This window comes from Aulonocara sp. 'chitande type north' Nkhata Bay, linkage group LG6 (genome assembly GCF_057382095.1).
Source record: "Aulonocara sp. 'chitande type north' Nkhata Bay isolate Kocher_YH1m ecotype deep benthic linkage group LG6, A_spYH_male_GT1.1, whole genome shotgun sequence".
Classification (NCBI taxonomy): Eukaryota; Metazoa; Chordata; class Actinopteri; order Cichliformes; family Cichlidae; genus Aulonocara; species Aulonocara sp. 'chitande type north' Nkhata Bay.
In genome coordinates, this window is record NC_141349.1 from 13166568 (window position 1) to 13186800 (window position 20233).

The 20233-nt window shown below is 38.2% G+C and overlaps 2 protein-coding genes across 3 annotated transcripts in view; both read right to left on the minus strand.

The window, feature by feature from the left end:
* Positions 1 to 1269: 1269 nt before the first annotated feature.
* On the minus strand, positions 1270 to 8000 carry LOC147327412 (beta-1,3-galactosyltransferase 5-like). Its single transcript, XM_086297538.1, has 2 exons — positions 7781 to 8000; positions 1270 to 2693 (listed from the first exon to the last, which is right to left on the minus strand). Exons 1-2 carry the CDS (start codon positions 7822 to 7824, stop codon positions 1592 to 1594), a joined length of 1146 nt encoding a protein of 381 aa, XP_086153664.1. The 5' UTR covers positions 7825 to 8000; the 3' UTR covers positions 1270 to 1591.
* An 8628-nt stretch (positions 8001 to 16628) lies between these two features.
* The window catches only part of LOC147327413 (zinc finger protein GLIS2-like), a 30783-nt gene continuing 27178 nt past the window's right edge, over positions 16629 to 20233 (minus strand). For both annotated transcript variants that reach the window (XM_086295020.1, XM_086295019.1), the window contains exon 7: positions 16629 to 20128. In XM_086295020.1, the coding sequence (XP_086151146.1) occupies positions 19455 to 20128 (674 nt within the window). In that variant the 3' untranslated portion in view covers positions 16629 to 19454. The remainder of the gene's footprint in view (positions 20129 to 20233) is intronic.

The following is a 20233-nucleotide window of genomic DNA, read 5'->3' on the forward strand; positions in this document are numbered from 1 at the left end:
AATAACTCCAGCTTTGTGTCTTCTTCCATTCTAGCTGACGTCCAGGACAAACTGTGTTCTTTTTCAGCTCCGTACGAAGTGCGTAATAATTTCTCTGAATGCGGGGCGATTCTGTTTTTTACAGAACAGTTGGCAACTCTACTAACTTTATGAATAAAATAAAGTTCACTGTCAGCAACATCATAGCTCCCATAGTACGCAGTACAACTTATTGTAACTGTAAAAAGTCAGCACAACGAAAATAAACTCCACCTAAACTTGGTTTATATCTGACCCAGATAGACTGCAGGTCATAACTTCTTACCTGAAGTTCAGTTCACCTGATACTCGGACCGGCAGCTGCCTCGGGTCTCTCCTCCTCCTGCCTCCACTCTCCCTCATCCACCTGCTGGCCTCTGTGGCAGCTCTGCCACAGCCACCAAAAATTTGGTTACTGAGTTACTTTTACATATCGGCCAGCATCTGGCCAATCCACCACCTTTCATTGTTTATACCATAAAAAAAAAAATTTTAAAAACGAAAAATCGCCATCGGCCCACCGGTATGCCCGATGGCCAGTCCAGCTATGATGTGGCCATTACATTTTTGGTTGTCTAGACCAAATCACTAAATTTTGCTCTACAAGGGCCTGATATCAACTTATGAGGACATTATACTGCCTCTGTTTCATCAAAATTTAAAACAAATATCCTCATATGTGGCTCTCATTTTTCTCAGAAACAAAAATTCAGTTTAAAAAAAATCTGGTAATTCTTTGTTTTTACATTCATTGGATCCCAATATGCCCAAATACCAAAGAGAAATTAAAAATGCATGCCATGGAAGAGTTTGGGTCTTAGGAGGTTAAGATGTGCAGTGAACCTTGGCTGTTTTGAGTCTTTGCTGTCTGTGTGTCTTATTTCTGGTGGGAGAGATAAGGACACAATGGGAACATAACAGATGTATGCAATGAGAGATGAATACAATTGAAATAAAGAAATAGTCTAAAAGAATTGAAATTGCTTTGCAGATTAAAACAATCTGAGGCAATATAGAGAAATATGGATTCTGTAACTAGTATCTTTCTGTATGTCAGAAACTGTCCTCTAAGGGCTTTTAAGGATCCCAGATTTGCCAGTGATAGAAAACAAAACAGGACAGTGCTCTACTGTGGTATTATCATAGACTCTAGTATGTGAATGACGTTTCTCACAACATTCAAGAGAACACTGAAAGGTTGAGGTTTTGGAAAAACATATTCATTACATTCAAATGAATAAGAACAGTCCATTTAATTAAATGTACTTTAATATGTAAAATAAACCTTATAATCTTTTAAAATATTTACACCTTTCATTAGCAGTCAATTTAATCTTTAACCCCAGCTGTATTATTTGTAAACGCATTTAAGTAACCTCAGCATTCTCACATAATAATCACACATGTAAAAGTGCACCCCAATGAGACCTGGTAAACCTATAAAACCTTCAAGCAATTGTTCACCTTCACCTTTCCAAACAAGTAACTCTAAATCACATTTAAAAAAATAAATAACTTCGGTAGTTTATAACAATCTATAAATACATTCAAACTCTAGCATAAAGCTAAGGTGTTAAGGACAAGGTGGCCCAGGCTTTTTCAGGTCTGTCCAATAATCCAGCAGCTGTTTAGAAGAACCAAGAATGTATGTAATGACCTTGGAAAATTCACAGCGATTATATGCATAGTTATAGGCCTTGAACTGGGAGGGTGTTGGTGGTGCTGTGAGGGCAAGTCCAAGCTTTTTCATGCACATCCCAATATAAGCATCCTCAATGTTAAAGGGTTTGACTGACTTTGACATTTCCACATATTTCTCTGGAAGATCATTAGAAAAGACATATCCCATACCCAGTGTGTAGGTCGGGTATTCAGGCTCTGGATACAATTCCTCAGGCACATACCACTTGGAGTTCTTGGAACGAATGACTGGTCTGTTCCACATAAGCATCCCTGTCAGGTAGTTGGTCTTGGGGATGCCCGGCTGTTTTAGCATGATTACTAGATTGTCAACATTCAGAAACATGTCAGAGTCAATCTTCATGGCATAGGCTGCTGCAGGGCAGTGTGTACTTAGCCAGTCCATGATCACCATGGTTTTGATTGTTAGGTTTAGATAACTGTCTGTGAAGTCACTCTGGATCAGATCATGGTGCTGCAAATTTTCCTGTTTGAGCTTCTCAACATCATCTTCTCTAGAGACACCCAACATAAATAAAGTGAGTACCACCTCACCCTGAACTATGTTTTCTTTGCCCCATGTCTGGCGGATCGCGTCCCGAGCTGCCACATTTTTTGGTTCCACTGGAACCATGAGAACCAGGAATGGGATCTTGTTCTTGCAAACCTCTGTGTTATCCATAAGAAAATGGTAGTTGCGTGGATAGGCTTGGTGGTACTGGAGGGAGGTAGATCGCACAGTCGAAGGTTCAGTGGTTTTGTTTAATATAACTTTGTTTTTGGGATGAATGCGGTAAGCAGGTGCATTAACCCTACTGTTCTGGTTTAAAAACCACTGGTATTGTTCCTGCAGTGGGAAGCTCTGCCATAGTGACAGCGGGCGGCTGGACAGGGTGTAAAACAAGCCTAAGGCCAAAACACAAAATAGAAGCAGGAGCTGAAACCAGGAATGAAATAAGATCTTCTTCTGTGGAAAGATGCTCTGGACAAGTTCCCTAAAAAGACAAGAAAGATAAAAGTGGTGAGTTATATCATCTTTCTTTGCCATTGTTAACAAAGTGCACAGCTTCACAACATTTGAGTTAGAGCTGAAAATCTCTAAGCTCACTGATACTGAAGATTTATGCTTCAGTGGGAAAGCTGCACCATATCAACACTCCTCTGAAATCCTGCGCTATAACCTATGGAACAACTTGATATGCACCTCCTTAATGATGTAAGTACAATCCAGGTGAACACAGCCCACAGCTATTGTGTTCAGCCTCTTTAGTACTGCCAATTTCTGTTGAATGTTTCCAGCTACTTTTTTGAATTTTATCAGTGAAAGATTAACAATCATTACCTCAGTATAGGGAACAATATTTATAGCATCAATATAAGGACTCACAAATGGCAACAAATTCCTGGAGGCAGATAATACAGTCATGATAACACTTGAAAAACAGGCCATTTCTTTGTTTCATCAGAAGTCACTTTGACCTTTGTTGGAAAACGATTGTTTGCGCAGGTTTTATCAAAGGGTCTATAAAGATTTTCCACTTTTTTTTTTTGTAATGATAGCACTGAAACTGAGTCACGGATGCCTGTTTAGATTATTTTCTGTCACCAATGCCTTGTGTGAAACTTTTTCTGAGGTTTTCTCTCTGAGCTATTGAACTTGTTATTACCTGTAGGGCTTCATATTTTGTTTATCAAATGTGTGTTGTGAAATTTGCATTTGAGTTCTCATCTCTGCACTCCACACTTTGTGACATCTAATGGTGACCATAGGTGGAAAGTTACAAAGTACAAATACCTACGTTATTCTACTTTAGTAGAAATTTTAGGATTCTGTACTTTATTTGAGTATTTTAATTTCTGACAACTTTTTTCTTTACTCTCTACATTTTTACATAAATATTTATGCTTTCCACTTCTTATATTTTCTAACAGATTTGTTACTTCGGGAATTTAAGTGGGGGAAAGGAGTGTAGGTCTAAGTATGTTGTGTTTGTGATACATCAGAATCTAGTGCTACAGAAGGGGGGAAGCATTTTTTAAGTGTTAGGTCATTTCAAATGTAATGTTTCTATCAGCTAAACAAACATCAACAATCACACAAACTGTTTGTCTGCATTTTGTCACACAGTGTGTTGCCAGGTAAAGGTTCAGCTGCTGTATTTCCAGGGAAAGAAAAGAGAGAGCACTAACTTCACTCAGAGATGGAGAAAGATGTAGGAAAACAGAAAGAACAGGAGAGGAAGATGAGAGGTTATTTTTAAAGGTAAGGGCAAATTAACTGCAAATTTAAAGCTTACATATGATGTCATCATTATCAATCACATTGATAAATTACGTATATTATCACATGTTTTATATATAAAGCTAAGCTGTGCTAACTCCTGTTAGCTGTTATTCAAATGTTGCATGTTAGTGGGTAGTTATATTATGTATATAAATATATAGCTTAATTTGAATTGGTGTGGTGGATTCACAGTAAAGCACTGTGTTGGATTGGTGCACAGTGCAGCATAGGGATGGGTATCGTTTAGGTTTTATCCGATACCAGTCCCAATCCGGTACTTTTGAAATGGTGCCAGTGCTTAAACGGTGCTCGAACCGGTGCTTAAAGAATCAAGAACACAAACTTTGTCCAAAACCTCTCATGTTTAGCTGTTTTTTGTAAAAAGATAACAATGTTGGCCTTTTCTGCAGCTATAGGGGATTTATGGTATCACTCTTGGCTGGAAGCAGTGCTTAAACAATGGAAAAAACACAAACTTTATCCAAAAACCTCTCATGTTTAGCTGTTTCCCACATTTTCTTTGGTCATTTTAGCCTTTTTGGCCAGGGTGAAGGGAGTATCTGCCATCAAACAAGAAGACAGCCACATGTAACTACGACAGTGTTTGCTAGTTCACCTTACATACATTAATTTATTAACGTGGTTAGCCTAATCAATGTAAATTACACACGAACAACATTAAGCTACTGACCCAGAGAAGAACGGCTGCTGCTGCCATCATCATCTGTCATCATTTCTGCTACACTGGCAGGGCTAGGGGCCAGGACTCTCCTCTTTGGGTTCATGTTGCTAACTCCGGGTCCGATAACAGGCACCACACCCGCAGTAGATATGCTCGGTGTGAGGTCCTGCAACAAGCTATCAAATACGGCGCATTTCTCGGCTTTTAAAAAAATGCTATGCGTCACCAGGTGTTTCATCAGATTCGAGGTGTTACCTCCTTTGCACAGTATCACCGTATCAACATAATACCACTTGTTGCAGGCTGCTGAGTTTGCATCTTTTGCTGTGAAGTACAGCCAGACTTTGACCGCTTCACCTTGGGCATTTTTAATCTGTAGCTCTGCTCTAAAAGAACGTACGTACCTTGGCCCGCCTACTACGCTTGCAAAGGTAAAATGATTGGCTAGAATCCAAAGTGTATGACATCTCAGGAAAAAAAAAGCACCAAAAATGTGCGCTGCTTTTCGGTCTGGTTACTACCGTTTATGTCAGAACCGGTGCCGGTACCCATCCCTAGTGCAACAGAGCTGAATTAGCATTTAATCTGACTGGAGTATTTTTAAACCTAGGTATCTCTATTTCTACTTAAGTAAAGAAAGTCTGTGCTTTTCGCTACTTCTGAGGTTGACGCAGTTTCCAAATTACTTCAGAAATTATTTCTAGTATTGTTATAGTAGTGTTAATGGTGATCTGGAGGAAGGAATCAAAAGGTATTTTTCTGCCTCCTCAACATTTTTATTTAATGTATGCTGCGTGACAATGGATGCCATCTATCAACTGGAGTTGATAATTTAACACTTATTAATGCTAACTAGGTGTTAAGAGTTTATATACTAACTCTCAGAGTATTCTAGTTTAACTACATAAGAGATCTTCTAATTAATTCTTAAAAGTTTGAATTTTACTCTTCTGAACTTCTAGAAATTCCTTTGGAAATAAACATGTATTACAAAGAGGCAATGGTTTTTGAAAAACATTTATTTTTGAACTGTGCACTACAATTTCAAAACGTTTTCTGAAACATGTAACAATATGGAGCAATGTACATGTTCTCACTTTCATTAGAATATTGTTTATCAAATGCTCTGACATAGATAAATGCAACAGCATGCTCATTGTTCTTTTCTTCAATACAATATGCATGTCCTCCATTCATCACTTCTGCTCTCCCCCATATTCCACCTTAACAAGCATATCCTGTGTGGAGATTCAATAAAAATTAGTTGTGCACTAATTAATTGCACAAATAATCTGGTAATCAATTGAAGCACAGTAAAAAAAAAAAATCATTTTTGAGCTGTAACTTGTATTTAAAGGCAATATTCTACCCGAACATGTTTGTTGAAATGGTGCTCTCTCAAACAACTGAAGAACACAGACAACAGTTAATGGTGAACTAAATTTAAAAACTCAATCTTTTTCATTTTTACCTAAACCGTGTGCACAAAACTCTGGAGGGATCTAAACGTACAACCCAGTCAGGACGTCTGCAACTGCTGTTAGCTCGGTTTTTTTTGTGGGAGATCGTTTTCAGGCTTGAAGTAGCACCATTATACCAACATTTCACAATCTAGATATTGTTTTAGGTGTATTTAAGTTAACCAAAAACCTGACTGAAAATTCATATGCAAGCTTTTTTTCAAGGCTGTACTATTTGCCCGCAGACAATATATTTCAGCTAGCTAAAACAGATTATTATGCTATCAGCGAGCAACATGGCTAATGCCTTTCACACAGCTTTGTCTCAACTCCAAAAAGCCACAGAAGTAAAAGCTCATAATAATAATTGAAACAATCTCACAAAAAAACGACTTACCAAGCATAGCAAACAACTCAGAAATATGTAGAGCAAAATGTTCTGAAACGGCTTCACTTCAGCTTGGATCAGAATCTGTGGTACTGCGGGCGGAGTCTGTGAATTTACTCTATTAGTGTCATAGCCCCTCTAGGAGTTCGGAGTTAAGAGGTCAAGAGTTAATGTTAACATTGTAACACCTCCAGATTTGAAATAGAAACACTCATTTTTAACACTCGATTTTAACTACTATCATTTTACACCTCAGAGTTACATTAAAAGAATGTGACTCTGCTTAGAGTAAAATTAACTCTACTTTTGCAAGAAGTCTACTAACACCAAAACATTTGACACTTTTGAATTTGCTGTGGCCTATAATCCTATACGATTAAACACTGGTTTCTGTTTCACCAAACCTGTTTGCCTCACTCCACAGCAGTAGAGCCACACCAGTTTGACTCGTTTTCTTTTCTCAAGTAATACTGCTCATATCTGTAATTCTAATTCCCCAAAAGTTTTCCATTGTACTTAAGTCAAGCCAAGTGGATAGTAAAGACTCCGTATGCGCAGCATTGGAGTTCAGGGAATGTTTTATTTGCACACTGCCTTTTGTATTTTATTATTTATTTTGTTCTGTCAGCCAGACTGATTAAACAAATTGCATTTTAATAGTCTACCCATTGTGTTCACTATGTTTTGTTATACTGATGTGTATACAAACTTGCCATGAAAAATCAGTTAGATGCAAGTCACCAATCATTAATCATCAATCATTTCCTGCTCAGAACAAGACGGTCAACTTTGTCTAACTTACCAGGAAGAACAATAGCGCTAACACACCATCAACAATAAAACACACAAAAGACGTTAAATAACATCTTTAAAAATGTTAGTTTTCGTTTGTTTGTTAGTTTTGTTTTGTTTTCTAATCATTCATTGACACCGAAACCGTTTCTTGCTTTTAAATAAGTTGAAAGTGACTTCAATTAATGAGTTTTGTCTGTCAGGTATCCAGTATTCAAGTAGAGAAAATGTATAGCTTATATTATCGCATAAGTCAGCTTCTCCCCGAACGCTAACATTTAAGTTTAATCAGTTAAACTTTTTAATACTGATCTTGTCACTTTTTTCATCACAAAAAATGGAATCAAATATGAATGAAAGCTAAAGAATAGCGACTAATGCGTCCCAGAATGATGAATTCAGAGCCTTTACATGCTGCTGCTTTTCAGGAAACCAAAGCTGAGTTTTGGTTTGGAAGCAGTTTGATAAGTTCTTACCTCTTCGTTCCATTTGCACCTGAGCCAGTGTCGGAATCCCCCATGATCGGCCCCGATCCTTCTTTTCGTGATTCCTTGTTCTCTTTCTTTCCTCTTCGCTTCAGCCACAAAATCCAGCGATTATTTATTTAAGTGGCTCACTTAAGGTGTTCTATCCATTAATGTTTCCAGATAAATGAATGAAGCGACTTCTTTTTGTCTTTTTCCTTTCATTGTGTGTGATATAGGATAAGTGAGAGAAGGAGGGAGGCGCAGGAGCGCAGGAGGAGACTGGGGAGGGAGAAAAGGGGGAGGAGAGAGACGGGACACGGGGGGGGGGGGGGGGGGAATTATAGTTTGTCATTTTCCCCTAATTAGAACCAGCTCATCTTTCCACTCAAGTTAACTGTAATCTGAAAATTTACTGCATGTGGTCTTTTATGGTATTAAAATGGATGTCTATGGGAGTAGGAAGGGTCTTAACCACAAAAATTGTGCGCATGGGAGGAGACGCATTCTTTTTAATATTGAAGGAGTCAGCCGAGTATTGACAACTTTTACGCACAGCACTCTACACCCTAACCCTCTACACCGGCACTGTCAACTGCCTTTTAACGGCTGAGGTGCTGTGGTTCCTACCCTAACCCCAGCCACCAAGAAGCCCGGAGAACTACTCTCTTGTAATTTCTTTAACACTACATAAAGAAATTTCAAGAAAGCTTGCCTAAGACAGCTCGGGCTGTGTTGAAGACTTAAGGTTAAAACATTGACTTCAAAGCATCTTTGAATTGCACAACTATTCTTTTGTGTATGTTCTATTTGTTTGAACACTAGTGTTTGTTCAGTACAAGGGCGTAGATTTGGTTTTGGCATTGTTGGGGACGGATGATTCAACCACCGAACCCTGCCCTGTTTCTTTTTTTTTCTTTTCGTCTTTGCTTCTTAATAAAAAAAAGGAGAAATATACTTGCCTACATATGCTATTCTACGTGCTTTTAAACCATTTAAAATTACAATTCATAGTTTTATATGGGAATTATATAATGTTAAGTTACTATTAAACAAATGACTGACTAAGTATTTTATACTTTAGTTTACTTCAACCATATTCCATATAAATCAGATATCATACAAAAATAAAAATACCTTAAAATACAGTCATGACAATAAAAGAATATGACTTTAAGGACTTAACAACATTACTTCAGTTATACTACACCAACATCTCTTATACATTAGCACTAAGGGAACGCACTGAATGACCTGGTGGTTTTTGTCCATAAAACTACTCGTCTAAGATTACCACAAAGTAAAAGATCTCTCAGCAAAATTATGCAACATTTTAGGCACACTATTGCCCCGATCAAATCAGTGAGCTGGGATGTTTTACTCTAAACATGAACTACTGTTACAGCAACAGACATGGACTACTAGTTGTAATCTGGAAAAGGTCACCTTCTATTTGTTCTCCCGTAAATTTTTTACAGCGCTGTTAATTCAATCTTGCAGGCCTTCTTAGAACAAAAATGAGAAAAAGAGAGCCGATTAGTAGCTCATCCAAGCACAAAACAAAATCACCTGCCAGGTTTTCTCTAAGTGCACTGTCACAATGTTAAAGGGCCCCGTTATACACTGAAAAAAAGGGATTGGCCAACTCTTGGATTTACGTAAGCATCTTGCGTGTATTTAACATAAGTGCCTCATGCTTTAAAGTTAAGTGTAATTATATAGTGTAGAAACTACATGATATGCAGAGAGGCTAGATTAAATTGTTCATATCATGTTCGAGTGAAGTAAGTCAATAACTTACTGCGACACCACACGGGATTTCAGTCTCGCACGCTTTGGATTGTGGTTTCAGGAAGGCATCCATCTCAGTCAAATCGAGCAGCCGCCTCTAAGTAAATTGGGTGGTTGTTGCATTAAAAAAGTCTAACTTGTAATTTAAACACAATAATTTCATGTTTCTATGAATGTAATGAAATCATGAAGAATCTGTACGAAATTCAACAACTTAATTTGTTCTTGTTGAGACGACCTGATACAATCTAGTAAGAGTGGTTAGTTGCTGAACTCATGAAATTCACAAGATCGCACGAGATTTCAAACTGCAGGAAAACCACTGGAGTTATAAGAGGCAGACAACTACACACACACCACATGTATGCTATTGCTATTTATTGTGGTTTAACCTGTCAAGGACAAAAACGTACAAAAGAATTCTGCATCAAGCCTTGAAATCATAGCTTTCCTACTTTTGTTAAGTCTGGATTGGTGGCGTGGTGGTTAGTGCTGTTGCTTCACATTAAGAAGGTCCTGGGTTCAAATCCACAATCTGGCTAGTTTGCACTGGGTTCTCTCAGGGTATTCTGTTTTTTGTCCCAGAGTTAAAAGTCAAGCAGTTGTTAGAATTAGGTTAATTGGTGATTCTAAATTACCTGTGAATGTAAGTGCAAATGGTGGTTTGTGATAGACTTGTGAGCTGTCCTGCCTTGTAACCTATCACTTCAGGGTTATTTCCCAGCCCCCCTGCACCAGAATAAGGTTAGGAGGATGGTAGCTATTGTAGATCCATTCAATTTTTATGGTAACCAGACTCTAGACTTTGTTGAACATTATGTAATATGAAGACAACATGTAGTATTTAAGTGACCAAGTAGTACTGGGGTAAAAGTTATTGAATAGTGTTAAAATAAAATGACAAAATTGTGAAGGATTAAAATATTCCAAGAGCTCAACTTACATCATCTGAACATGTTTCAATCGTGTTTTATGAACACAAAATGCACATGGTTATTACATATGAAAAAGCTGTGTTGATTTAACTCAATTGTTTAAGTTTTTGCCAAAGCAAGAAATTTGTGTGCAACCAATGTCCACTATTGAATCAAGTAAATTCAACATGGCCTTTTGTTCAGTGTAGACATGTCCATGGTGGAGAGTCCCAGATATAAACCTAGTGGGAGTAACCCCCCACAGAGAGACAAAAGGACCCCCTGATGATCCTCTAATCGCCTGAGCCAAGGTGTGAAACTGGGTGTGGGTCCCAATCAGCCAGAGTTTCGGGTGTGTTCATTGTGAAACCTGGCCCCACCTTATCATGCGAATTCCTGAGGTCAGATGGCCCAGGATGTGAGTGGGCGTTAAGGCGTCTGGGAAGGGATTTCAAAACTGGATTATAGATGGCAGAGAGTTGGTGTCGTAAACCCCGCCTCTGTTCAAAGATGGTCGCTCACAGTGGACATAGTCAACTGACATAATTTCACCTAAATACACAGAAAATCTTGTTAAACGCCACACAGTTTGCACACTATTGATATTCTCATTAAGCCTTTTCTAAAGACGTTATAACAATCTATCATCCCTAAATACTAAATTTCTTTTCCAAATTTGGACTACTGCACTTAGTCACAGACCCGACCACTTTATTTAATTATCCTGTATGTTACCAAGCCTTTCTTCTCACACAGTCACAGTGTCTCTTTCAGTGCAAGCTTCACTCATCCAGTCAGACAGGAAACCCAAGTAGCACGTGGGAGCAGTATGCATCACATACAGCACTGCGTGTATTTGTATGAAATGCTGGTTTGTAGCCTCGCTACCAAACCAGCATTTCATCTCCGAGGAAGTTATCCCAGAGAGAGGTAAAGCAAGTGTGTAAGTTCATCTCTGAATGTTTGTAAAGCATTCCCACGTTAAGCTTAACAACCGATATATGGAGCGACTGCCTCTTCTCTCCCCCTCCCTCTTCTTGCTGCTACTTCAATCGTGAAACTGCTTAATGATCAGCTGATCGGCTTTTCTGTCACGAGTCCGTCTCTCTTGTTTGTTTTTCGCCCACTTCGCACCAGAAAGAGGAAACCAGCGGCTGAACAACAGCAGCACATTTAAGCTTAATAAGCTGTTGTTAGAATTTATTTAATATTACTTTCTACTCGAGGATCTTTTTCTACATAGCTGACAGCTGGTAACTGTGCAGGGGCGGATCTAGCAAAGTTTAGCCAGGGGGGCCGATAGGTCATTAACAGGGAAAAGGGGCACAAAGACATACTTTTCTTTCTTATTCTCATTTAAAATGTCGAGCTTTTAATAAATAATTATCTGAATCTTACACCCAAAGTTTTAATCTGATGTAAAATGTATAGAAGTTCATTACTGTCTGCTGTTAAGTCTAATATACCCTAGTAAGCTATATTACTTTTTCCTCTGGGAAGATACCAACCGTGCAGTCTGCAGTTCTGTTGAAGAAAGATGTTGAATCTATTTAATTATTCTTGAAAAATAATTGATTTCTGTGCATTTTTTTTCACACTGCATCAAATTAAAGTTGATTACGTCGATTAAGCATCATGAGGTGGAGGGGGGGGTTCCCTATTTTATTTTATTTTTTGCTGGGAGTTTGCAACCCTATTAGTTAGGTTGCTTAATATTTCTGCTAAGTACTCTTTAAAATACCAGAATAGGAAGGATGGAGTAGGTTTAAGTTTATTAGATTGATCAGTATTGCTGAACTATGAAATATTTTGGGTGCAGTGTATTTTTTACACACAGGTATAACAGAATAGCTTTAGTGTTGTCTATTTAAACTTGAGTATGAATTTATACAAAATGCAGTAAGATATTAAAAAAACTGTTTTATTGATTAAAAAACACTGTGTCAGATTCATATCGGTATCGGCAGATATCCAAATTTATGATATCGTATCGGACATAAAAAAGTGGTATCGTGCCATCTCTAATTTAAACATTACCACATTATTGAATTATCTTATTTTATTTCTACAGCAATCACTTGTTTTGATCAATCTGTACAAGAGCACTTCTAATTCAGTATTCTAAAAACTACTTTAAGCTTTAATCGCTTTTTCCCTTTCACACTAAGTGACTTGGACAAGATGATAAACAGACTCACATGCTCAAGATGCTGTCCAATCTTCATGAGCTCTCTTGTATTTGTAAGTGTTAGTAAGGTTAATACATTTTCTGTATATGTTTCTTTTCACAATTTTCCCACTTAAGCAGTCAGTTTTCTCTTTCCCAGGTTTGCTAACCCAAATTTTTTTGAATTCATCCAATATGCACAGATTTGCTTTTTCTTTGAACAGGTTTGTGCCTACCTTTAAATCTTTAAATCTCATGTTCGCCTCATATCAGATCCAACCTTCGGCCACGTTTGTTCTCTCTGTTGCAAAGGGAACCAGGCGGAAACACCAAATATTAAAACCCAATTCTTTTATCCCCTTGATAGAACAGAGAAAACCGACTCATAGTGGTCAAAACATTTATATTTCTTTTTATTCAATCATCTTCCGGAAGAGAGAGCCCCAAAAGCGAGTTGCAGAAACTCTAACATTAGAATTTAAAAACGTCTCACATATAGGTGTTATTTTGGTACTTTACACCAAGGTTATTATCGTTAACGAAAACTAACGAAATAACGAAAACTAGAAGTGAAAAAACATTTTCGTTAACAGAAATAAAAATAAAAACGAGACTTTGCGAAAAAAGGAAAACTAACTAAAACTGTAATGAGTGTTCACAAAACTAACTAAAATTAACTGAATTTATAGCAAAAATGTGTTTAGTTTTCGTTGATGTGTGTGTGTCATACAATAGTCAAGGGTGAAAATGAAGTTTAGTTTCCAGGTTTTTTTCTTGCTGTGTCTCATTATGCCAGCAGGTGGCAGTACATTAGTCAAGTCGTCTGTGTTGCTGCTCTGTCCACACGTAGATTCATGTCAGGAAAAGTCGGGAGAAAGCGCCAAAGTCCAATTTGGGATTACTTTGAATATGACTGTGTTTTGGATAAAGCATAATTGTAGTGGAAAGAGACAAATTATGAGGGACATTTCTAAAGGGAAAAAAATCCCACAAACCTTAAAGTGCACTTGAAAAGCTCACACAAGAAGGCTAACCTAGCTTACCTTGAGAAGGTAAGGGAGCACACTCAACCCTCATCCCCAGAAAACAGAAGCTAACCCCAGGCAAGGCAGCGTGATGCATCCCGAGACAACAGGACGGGGATATCTACACAACTGTGTGAGTCAATTGCCTTCAAAAAGTTTATCAATTCACTTGAACCAAAATTACGAACACCCGATGCTGCAAAAGTTAATAGTCTCATTGGGGCCAAGATATACATTTTATAGTTGCCTGGTATCAATGGTTGTTCATCTGCCCTAATTAATTAATTAATTAATTAATTTATTTATTTATTTATTTATTTAAAGAACCTATAGGTGGGAATGTGAGTTGTCTGTCTCTGCGTGTTAGCCCTGCGACAGACAGCTGACCTGTCCAGGGTGCAGGATATGGTAGCTGGAATAGCAACATACCCAAGGATAAGCAGAAGAGCATGACTGATATGATGAAACTGGGATTTTGTTACACTTAATTATTGCAAACACAACTAAAACTATAACTGAAACTAATCAAAACTAAACTGAAACTAAGGTTTTTCAAAAAAAAAAAAAAAACTAAACTAAACTAGCAAACAATTGGTAAAAACTAATTAAAACTGATATAAAATCTGAAGTCAAAACTAAATAAAAATAAAAACTAATGAAAATTGCAAAACTATTAAAACCCTGCTTTACACGTCACACAGTTTTGATACAAAGACTCCTTATATGGTACAAGTTCCTCTTTTCTGTCTGGCTTCCTGTATTTATTAATGTACTTGTATAGCTCTACACTAACTTCCTGTTTTTCAGTCTGGCTGAGCACTTAGTTTATGAGTCAAAAGTGGCCTTGCTTTACAAACCTTCATTATTAAAGTACATAAAACAATATATTAAGAAAATAAGCACTGAGGATAAATTAATTACATGACATCTGTAATATTTATTTTAATACAATCCACATCTTAACACTTTTTTTCATATGATTTTTATATTGTGTGATAACTACATAGAAAGTTCTGTCTGTCTAACATTTTGACAAATTGCCTGACAGTGTGCAGAGATGAGGCTAAATTTCATATTTTACTAAGTATCTTTATCGTAACATATCAAGATTTTATTCAGTTATACTATGAACATTAACATTCAAATATTGAAAAAAAATATAACAAAACAAAAGGTACTACTCTGTTGTAAGTGTTATTGTTAGTAATTCACCAATATTAGCATGCTAACGTGCTATAATAAAGCATTAAACATCACTAGCATTACAACTTATTTCCCTTTTTTTTAATTACCTCTATGAGGTAGCTTTCTTCTAACTTCTTTAAGTAGTTTCCAGGCTTCTTGAAGGACATTCCAAGCTCTTCTTTGGGTGTTGGCTGCCTTTTGTTCTGTTCTCTGTCCAGATGATTCCACACTGCTTCAATAAGTTTGAGCTCCATGCTCTGGAGAAGCCAGTCCATGACTGATAGTATTCCACTGTGTGTTTTCCCATACAGCTACATGTTTACTGAATTGGCATTGTGTTTGGGGCAATTGTCATGCCAAAGCAAAAGCCATCACCAATAAGATTGTATTGTTTGTATATGTTCGTAGTTCCATCCAATTTCGCCAAAATCCCCAACATCACTGGCTTGAAATGCAGCAGTCACTGTTGTACGCCTCATAAGTTCATGACCGTTTGACTCAAAATTCTGAAATCTGATTTCACTCCTTGATAAGAGGCGTAACAATTGTAATTTGGCAACCTCAGCCTTTGCTCCATGTTAACCTTCCTTGACAGCTAACCTTCTGAGACCATTTCTAATGAGGCTTCTCATTTCAGGTATTTGGTAGATTTCTTTAATTTCTTAATTTCAGATACTATTCATCTATTGCAGGTAGTTTTTAAGCAACACCACTTTTTCTTTTGTCCTCCACAGTTCCACATCATGCAGAGATCCACTAGATTTTCAGGTGATGGCTCTTTGGAGATCATCCTGTTGGTGCAGAAATAATATTTTTATGCCTATCAAACTGTTTTATTGTTGGCATTTTTCATAGATTCAATTAAAGAAATGGGGAGGGTTAACTCGGCGCAGACAAGGATTTACACTCACATTAACACCTACAGGTCGTTTAGAATCAACAATTAACTTTTCCCTGCTGGGGGGATTTTCCCATGACATTTTTATCAGACACTTCTGTGGTTAACCACAATAAGCCAGTAATTGGTTGGAATCCCATCCCTCCATTCCCTCCTCTTTCTTTTTGTGTGTTTGTGTGTGAATGTTATATACCACAGCCACAGCATTTAAATGTCCTATTTCCTCAGGCTGGCAGTTCATGCCTGTCCAATCAAGGTTAGAATTAGGGTTAGGGTGGGGACTAGGGGTCTAAGTGAGCATTTGCAGATTGAGTGTCATCACCCCATGAGGTTTTGGATTGGAGGTATAAAACTTGTTGCAACCAATCCACTGTCTTCAGTCCAGAGAAAGATTACACGTTTACAATGCTTATACAACTGTATTACTTCTCCAAGTGCTGAAACCTAAGGCTTTCATTACAAAGGTGTATTTACACGTCAAATATTTACTGATTTTCTTTCTCACCTACGAACAATTACCTACCTGGAGGGGAAGAGGGGCCCTTACTATAACCAAAGCTGTGACAGGCATGCCATTGCAACACCCATCAGAAATGTTTTATTGTTAATATGTCACCCGAGATGTGGAGACATATTATTATAACCCACTTAGATATGGGAGGACCATTTTCTGATTCTCCTCGGAGCTATCAGTAACATTCACGTGGTAATTCTTTCACATCGATAAGAAGATACCTGTTTGTCTGCTTTTTCCTGCTTTCTATTCATGCTGGTATACAAGGAAGCTACCTGATGTCATAATCTCAAACAAATGAAACAGCAGAGGCAAACTCTAACTGTGAGTGGGCATAACACAAATAGAGAAGAGTGGACACGCACAGTAAGAAAAACCCTAATTTATTACAATTCTTTATTCTACCATGTAGTCTTTCAACTTGTAAAGTAACAAAACAAAAAACATCACAGCACAAAAATTACACAATGGTGTCACACTCTCTCCTTTAATGCATTTATTGACACTGAGTCATTGCCATAGTCGTAAACATTGGTGGAGTGTTTAAAAGGTGTTGCAGTCGCCCTGATGTACAAATCACATCTGTTGTCAAGCCTTTAAAAAGTTTAACGTTTCCTAAAATGTAATTTAAAAAAAAAAAGCATATATATGCACTTTACAGCTGAGTACATATGTTCCATATACTGAGTGATATATTTTAGCTGAAACACAAGGCACTTACTGGGGCACCTTTGAAATACTGATCAGGATGTGCAAACAGGAATACAAGATCAACACAGATACTGGCCATGTGTGGCCATCGTCAAACACTTCCCCTTCACTGCCTCTGGATAGACTGCTTTTTTTTCTGTTCCTACTTATGCCATGTCTCAACATTTGTTCAAAGCAAATGTGTAATTATTATTGCCATATACACACCTTTGTCTACCCACAAGAATTATTCCTTCAGGCAGGGCTGATCCTGTTTAGACCATTGTCTTGAAACGATTAGTACAACAAACACTAAACTAATATAATCTGCGAGTGAAGGAGCTCTGACCTTCACTTGTGTCAATATGTTTGTTTTTCGTTTTTTTTTTTTTTTTTTTTAGTTCGTTCTTCTTGCGATTAGAAAAATCACATGGTCAACATAGCTTTTTGTTGAAAATAATCTGTCACACGTCATTGTGTTCTAAGTCTGAGTCAAGGTTTTACTGTTAGCTAAAATAAACAGCAGTGGAGATATGAGAGCAACACTGAGCACTTTTCTATGTGCAAATTAGTGCGATAACTGCTGACATTGTCCTGTGTAGCGTGAGACCTCTTGTGATTTAGCATTTTTAAATCAATATTTTTGGGGGTTGGAGGCAAGGCAATTATTCTGTTTGCTTTTGGCTTGGAAATTAAGCAGGTGAGGGGATATACCAGGACTACATATTGCACGTAGCAACTGGTGTACCAAACTGAAACCATAGAAACCTTTACATGATCAGACCGAGTCAAAGATTTTGATTTCAAACTGACTTAAGTACAATCTATAAGAAGACTGCTGTGCAAAATCTTTTCCATAAACACATAATTTCCTCTTCATATGCATAAATATTGTGTAAACAGCTTTGCTCAAATAAAATCAACTGTATCAAGGGTAGCTCTGTATTGTATGTTTTAATATTACATAATTGTGTGTGTTTTGGTGTGTGGACTGTACTTCCTATTGCTCCCCACATCCTTGTTTCCTCACATCTTTATTGTTGAGGAAACAATCTGAGTCGATGGAAGCACTCTGTGGGGGTTGTCGAGCTTAAAAACTACACAAGGCCGGGGTGCCAGCTGTTTTTCCTTAGCAGCTTTGGTAAATTTAATCCACGAGCTTGCCTGTGGAAAAATCCTTTAGGAAATCAAGCTGTAGATGAAATTAAAAAGATGGGTTTATGAAGGCTCAGTTCACCCAGATTACACATATTCCCTAACTTCTGTTATTTAGCTGTGCAGCGATGTGGTTTTGTTTCTCTTTGGAGTAAACATTTCCTAGTGGGTTTATGATCTCAGGCCCCAGTTTCAAGTCTCACCATGATATTAACTTGGTAAACTGTGGTTTAATTTAGAGTAAAACAGACTATGAAGGTGGGTATACGTGATGGCCGGGCAATCACAATGTTTTCCCTGGTCATTACTGTATGAGTCACTATTATATGGACTTACTTTTTGACCTTTGGTTCTCTTACTCATCATCTGGGGTTTTAAAACCAGAGACCAGTTAAAGCAAACAAATTTTAAATGCCCGAGACTTTTTATCAAGCCTACTAATAACTACAAACAGCTATAGTGGTTGAGGAAATTATCCAAACAACATTGCTATCCTTAGGAGTATTTCAACAGGAGAAACTGTTTGCACTGATGATTTAACATTACCCAGATAACAACTAGAGCTATAGAGATACTCAGTAGGTATCTCAGGTCAATGTGAAAAAAAAAATATAAAGTGGATCTGCATGCTACGATTAAGGATCTGGCTTTTTTTCTTTTCTTTGCAATATGGATGAACTGACCTTCTCAAAGTTAAGACAGCTAAATGCATGTATGGTGTAAAAAATAACTGTTATGCAGTACAAAAAGGCCCTGCTGAAGTTTTGCTCATTACAAGACCACTGTACTCAAGTCTGTCTTTAGTTATTATTGGTTGGAATGGCTGAACTGTTGCATGGCTCTAACTGTGGAAGGGATTTTTATAACCTTATACACCCACAAAAGCTTTCCACAGTCATATGCACTGCATTATGTTAGTAAAACCAATAAGGTTTCATGCCCGGGTATTAAATACTAGTGTTTTGTCAGGAGCCACCAGCTTCACAGAGATCTACACCTTTGGTTTAACTCCTTAATACAACATAAATGAGGAAGTAAACGTCCTGTTTTAAAGAGCAACAATATATCAACAAAAGGAAGTGATGCAGGCATACACTGAGGGACTGTAGATAGAATTATCTGGATTTTCCATGATATGCCAACATAAAGACATTTCAGTGTATCTTAATGTGGCACCAAGGTATCCAGAGCGAGTCTCACATGTTATGTACTTTTTTAAACTATTACACTTACATTACCAGTGATTTCTGATAAAATGTTAGTATGAGACACGGTGATAATGATGATGGCAGGCTGGAAAAACACAAAGTCAAACTCTCTGGTTCTCTGAGTTGCTGACAGTTCATCTTAACTAACAACAGCTGGTTTGAGGAGTAGCGCCCTTGATGGAACCACCACCCAAGACAAAGCGTCACTTTGTCTCACCCCAACCCCTGCAGAGAGGTTCAGCACTTCCCCGTCCTCTCCTTCCTCTGATTCCTCCCCGTCCTCTGGCTCCCTTCTTACCACCTGCCCCAGACCTCCCAAAGCCCCCAACCCAAACATAGACGCAGCTGAAAGTCCAAAGCGCAACAGTGGGGAGTCTGAAAGGCTGAGCGATCCCATGCTTCCTCCTCCACCCATGGAAAAGAGCGGTGCCCGGTGGTGGCCTAGAGCTCTGGCATGGCAGAAAGCAGAGAGTGGCAAGGACGTCCCAAGGCCCCCAAGAAGGGCTGCAGCAGCCCCAGGGATGATGACAGGAGTCCCGCCTACAGAGGGCTGTTCAGTGGCACTCTGGTGGGTAGGAAGGCCCAGCCCTGTCCCTGACCTACTTGAACTCCCCGGCTCTTGGGCAACAAAGTGCCCATGAGCCTTGATGTGCTTGCGTAGGGAGCTGGGGTCTGTGTAGCGCTTCAGGCAGCCTGCCATCTTGCAGTAGTAAGGCTTGTCCACATAGTGGGTGCGAGTGTGCTTGAAGCGGTCACTAGAGTTGGAGTAGCGCTTGCTGCAGCCTTCATAGGGGCAGATGTAAGGCTTTTCCCCTGAAAGAAAAGAGAAACAAACAAATATGAGTCAGAGACAGAAGGACAAAGGAAGGAGAAATGGAGGGGAAAGAAATGATTTGATTTGAGAACAATGCCAGAGAA

Excerpts from the sequence above, each read along its gene's own strand:
- LOC147327412 (XM_086297538.1), bottom strand. The coding sequence starts at position 7,824 with ATGGGGGATTCCGACACTGGCTCAGGTGCAAATGGAACGAAGAG. Across the intron at positions 2,694-7,780 it reads GGTGCAAATGGAACGAAGAG|GGAACTTGTCCAGAGCATCT; the intron begins GTAAGAACTTAT and ends TTGTCTTTTTAG.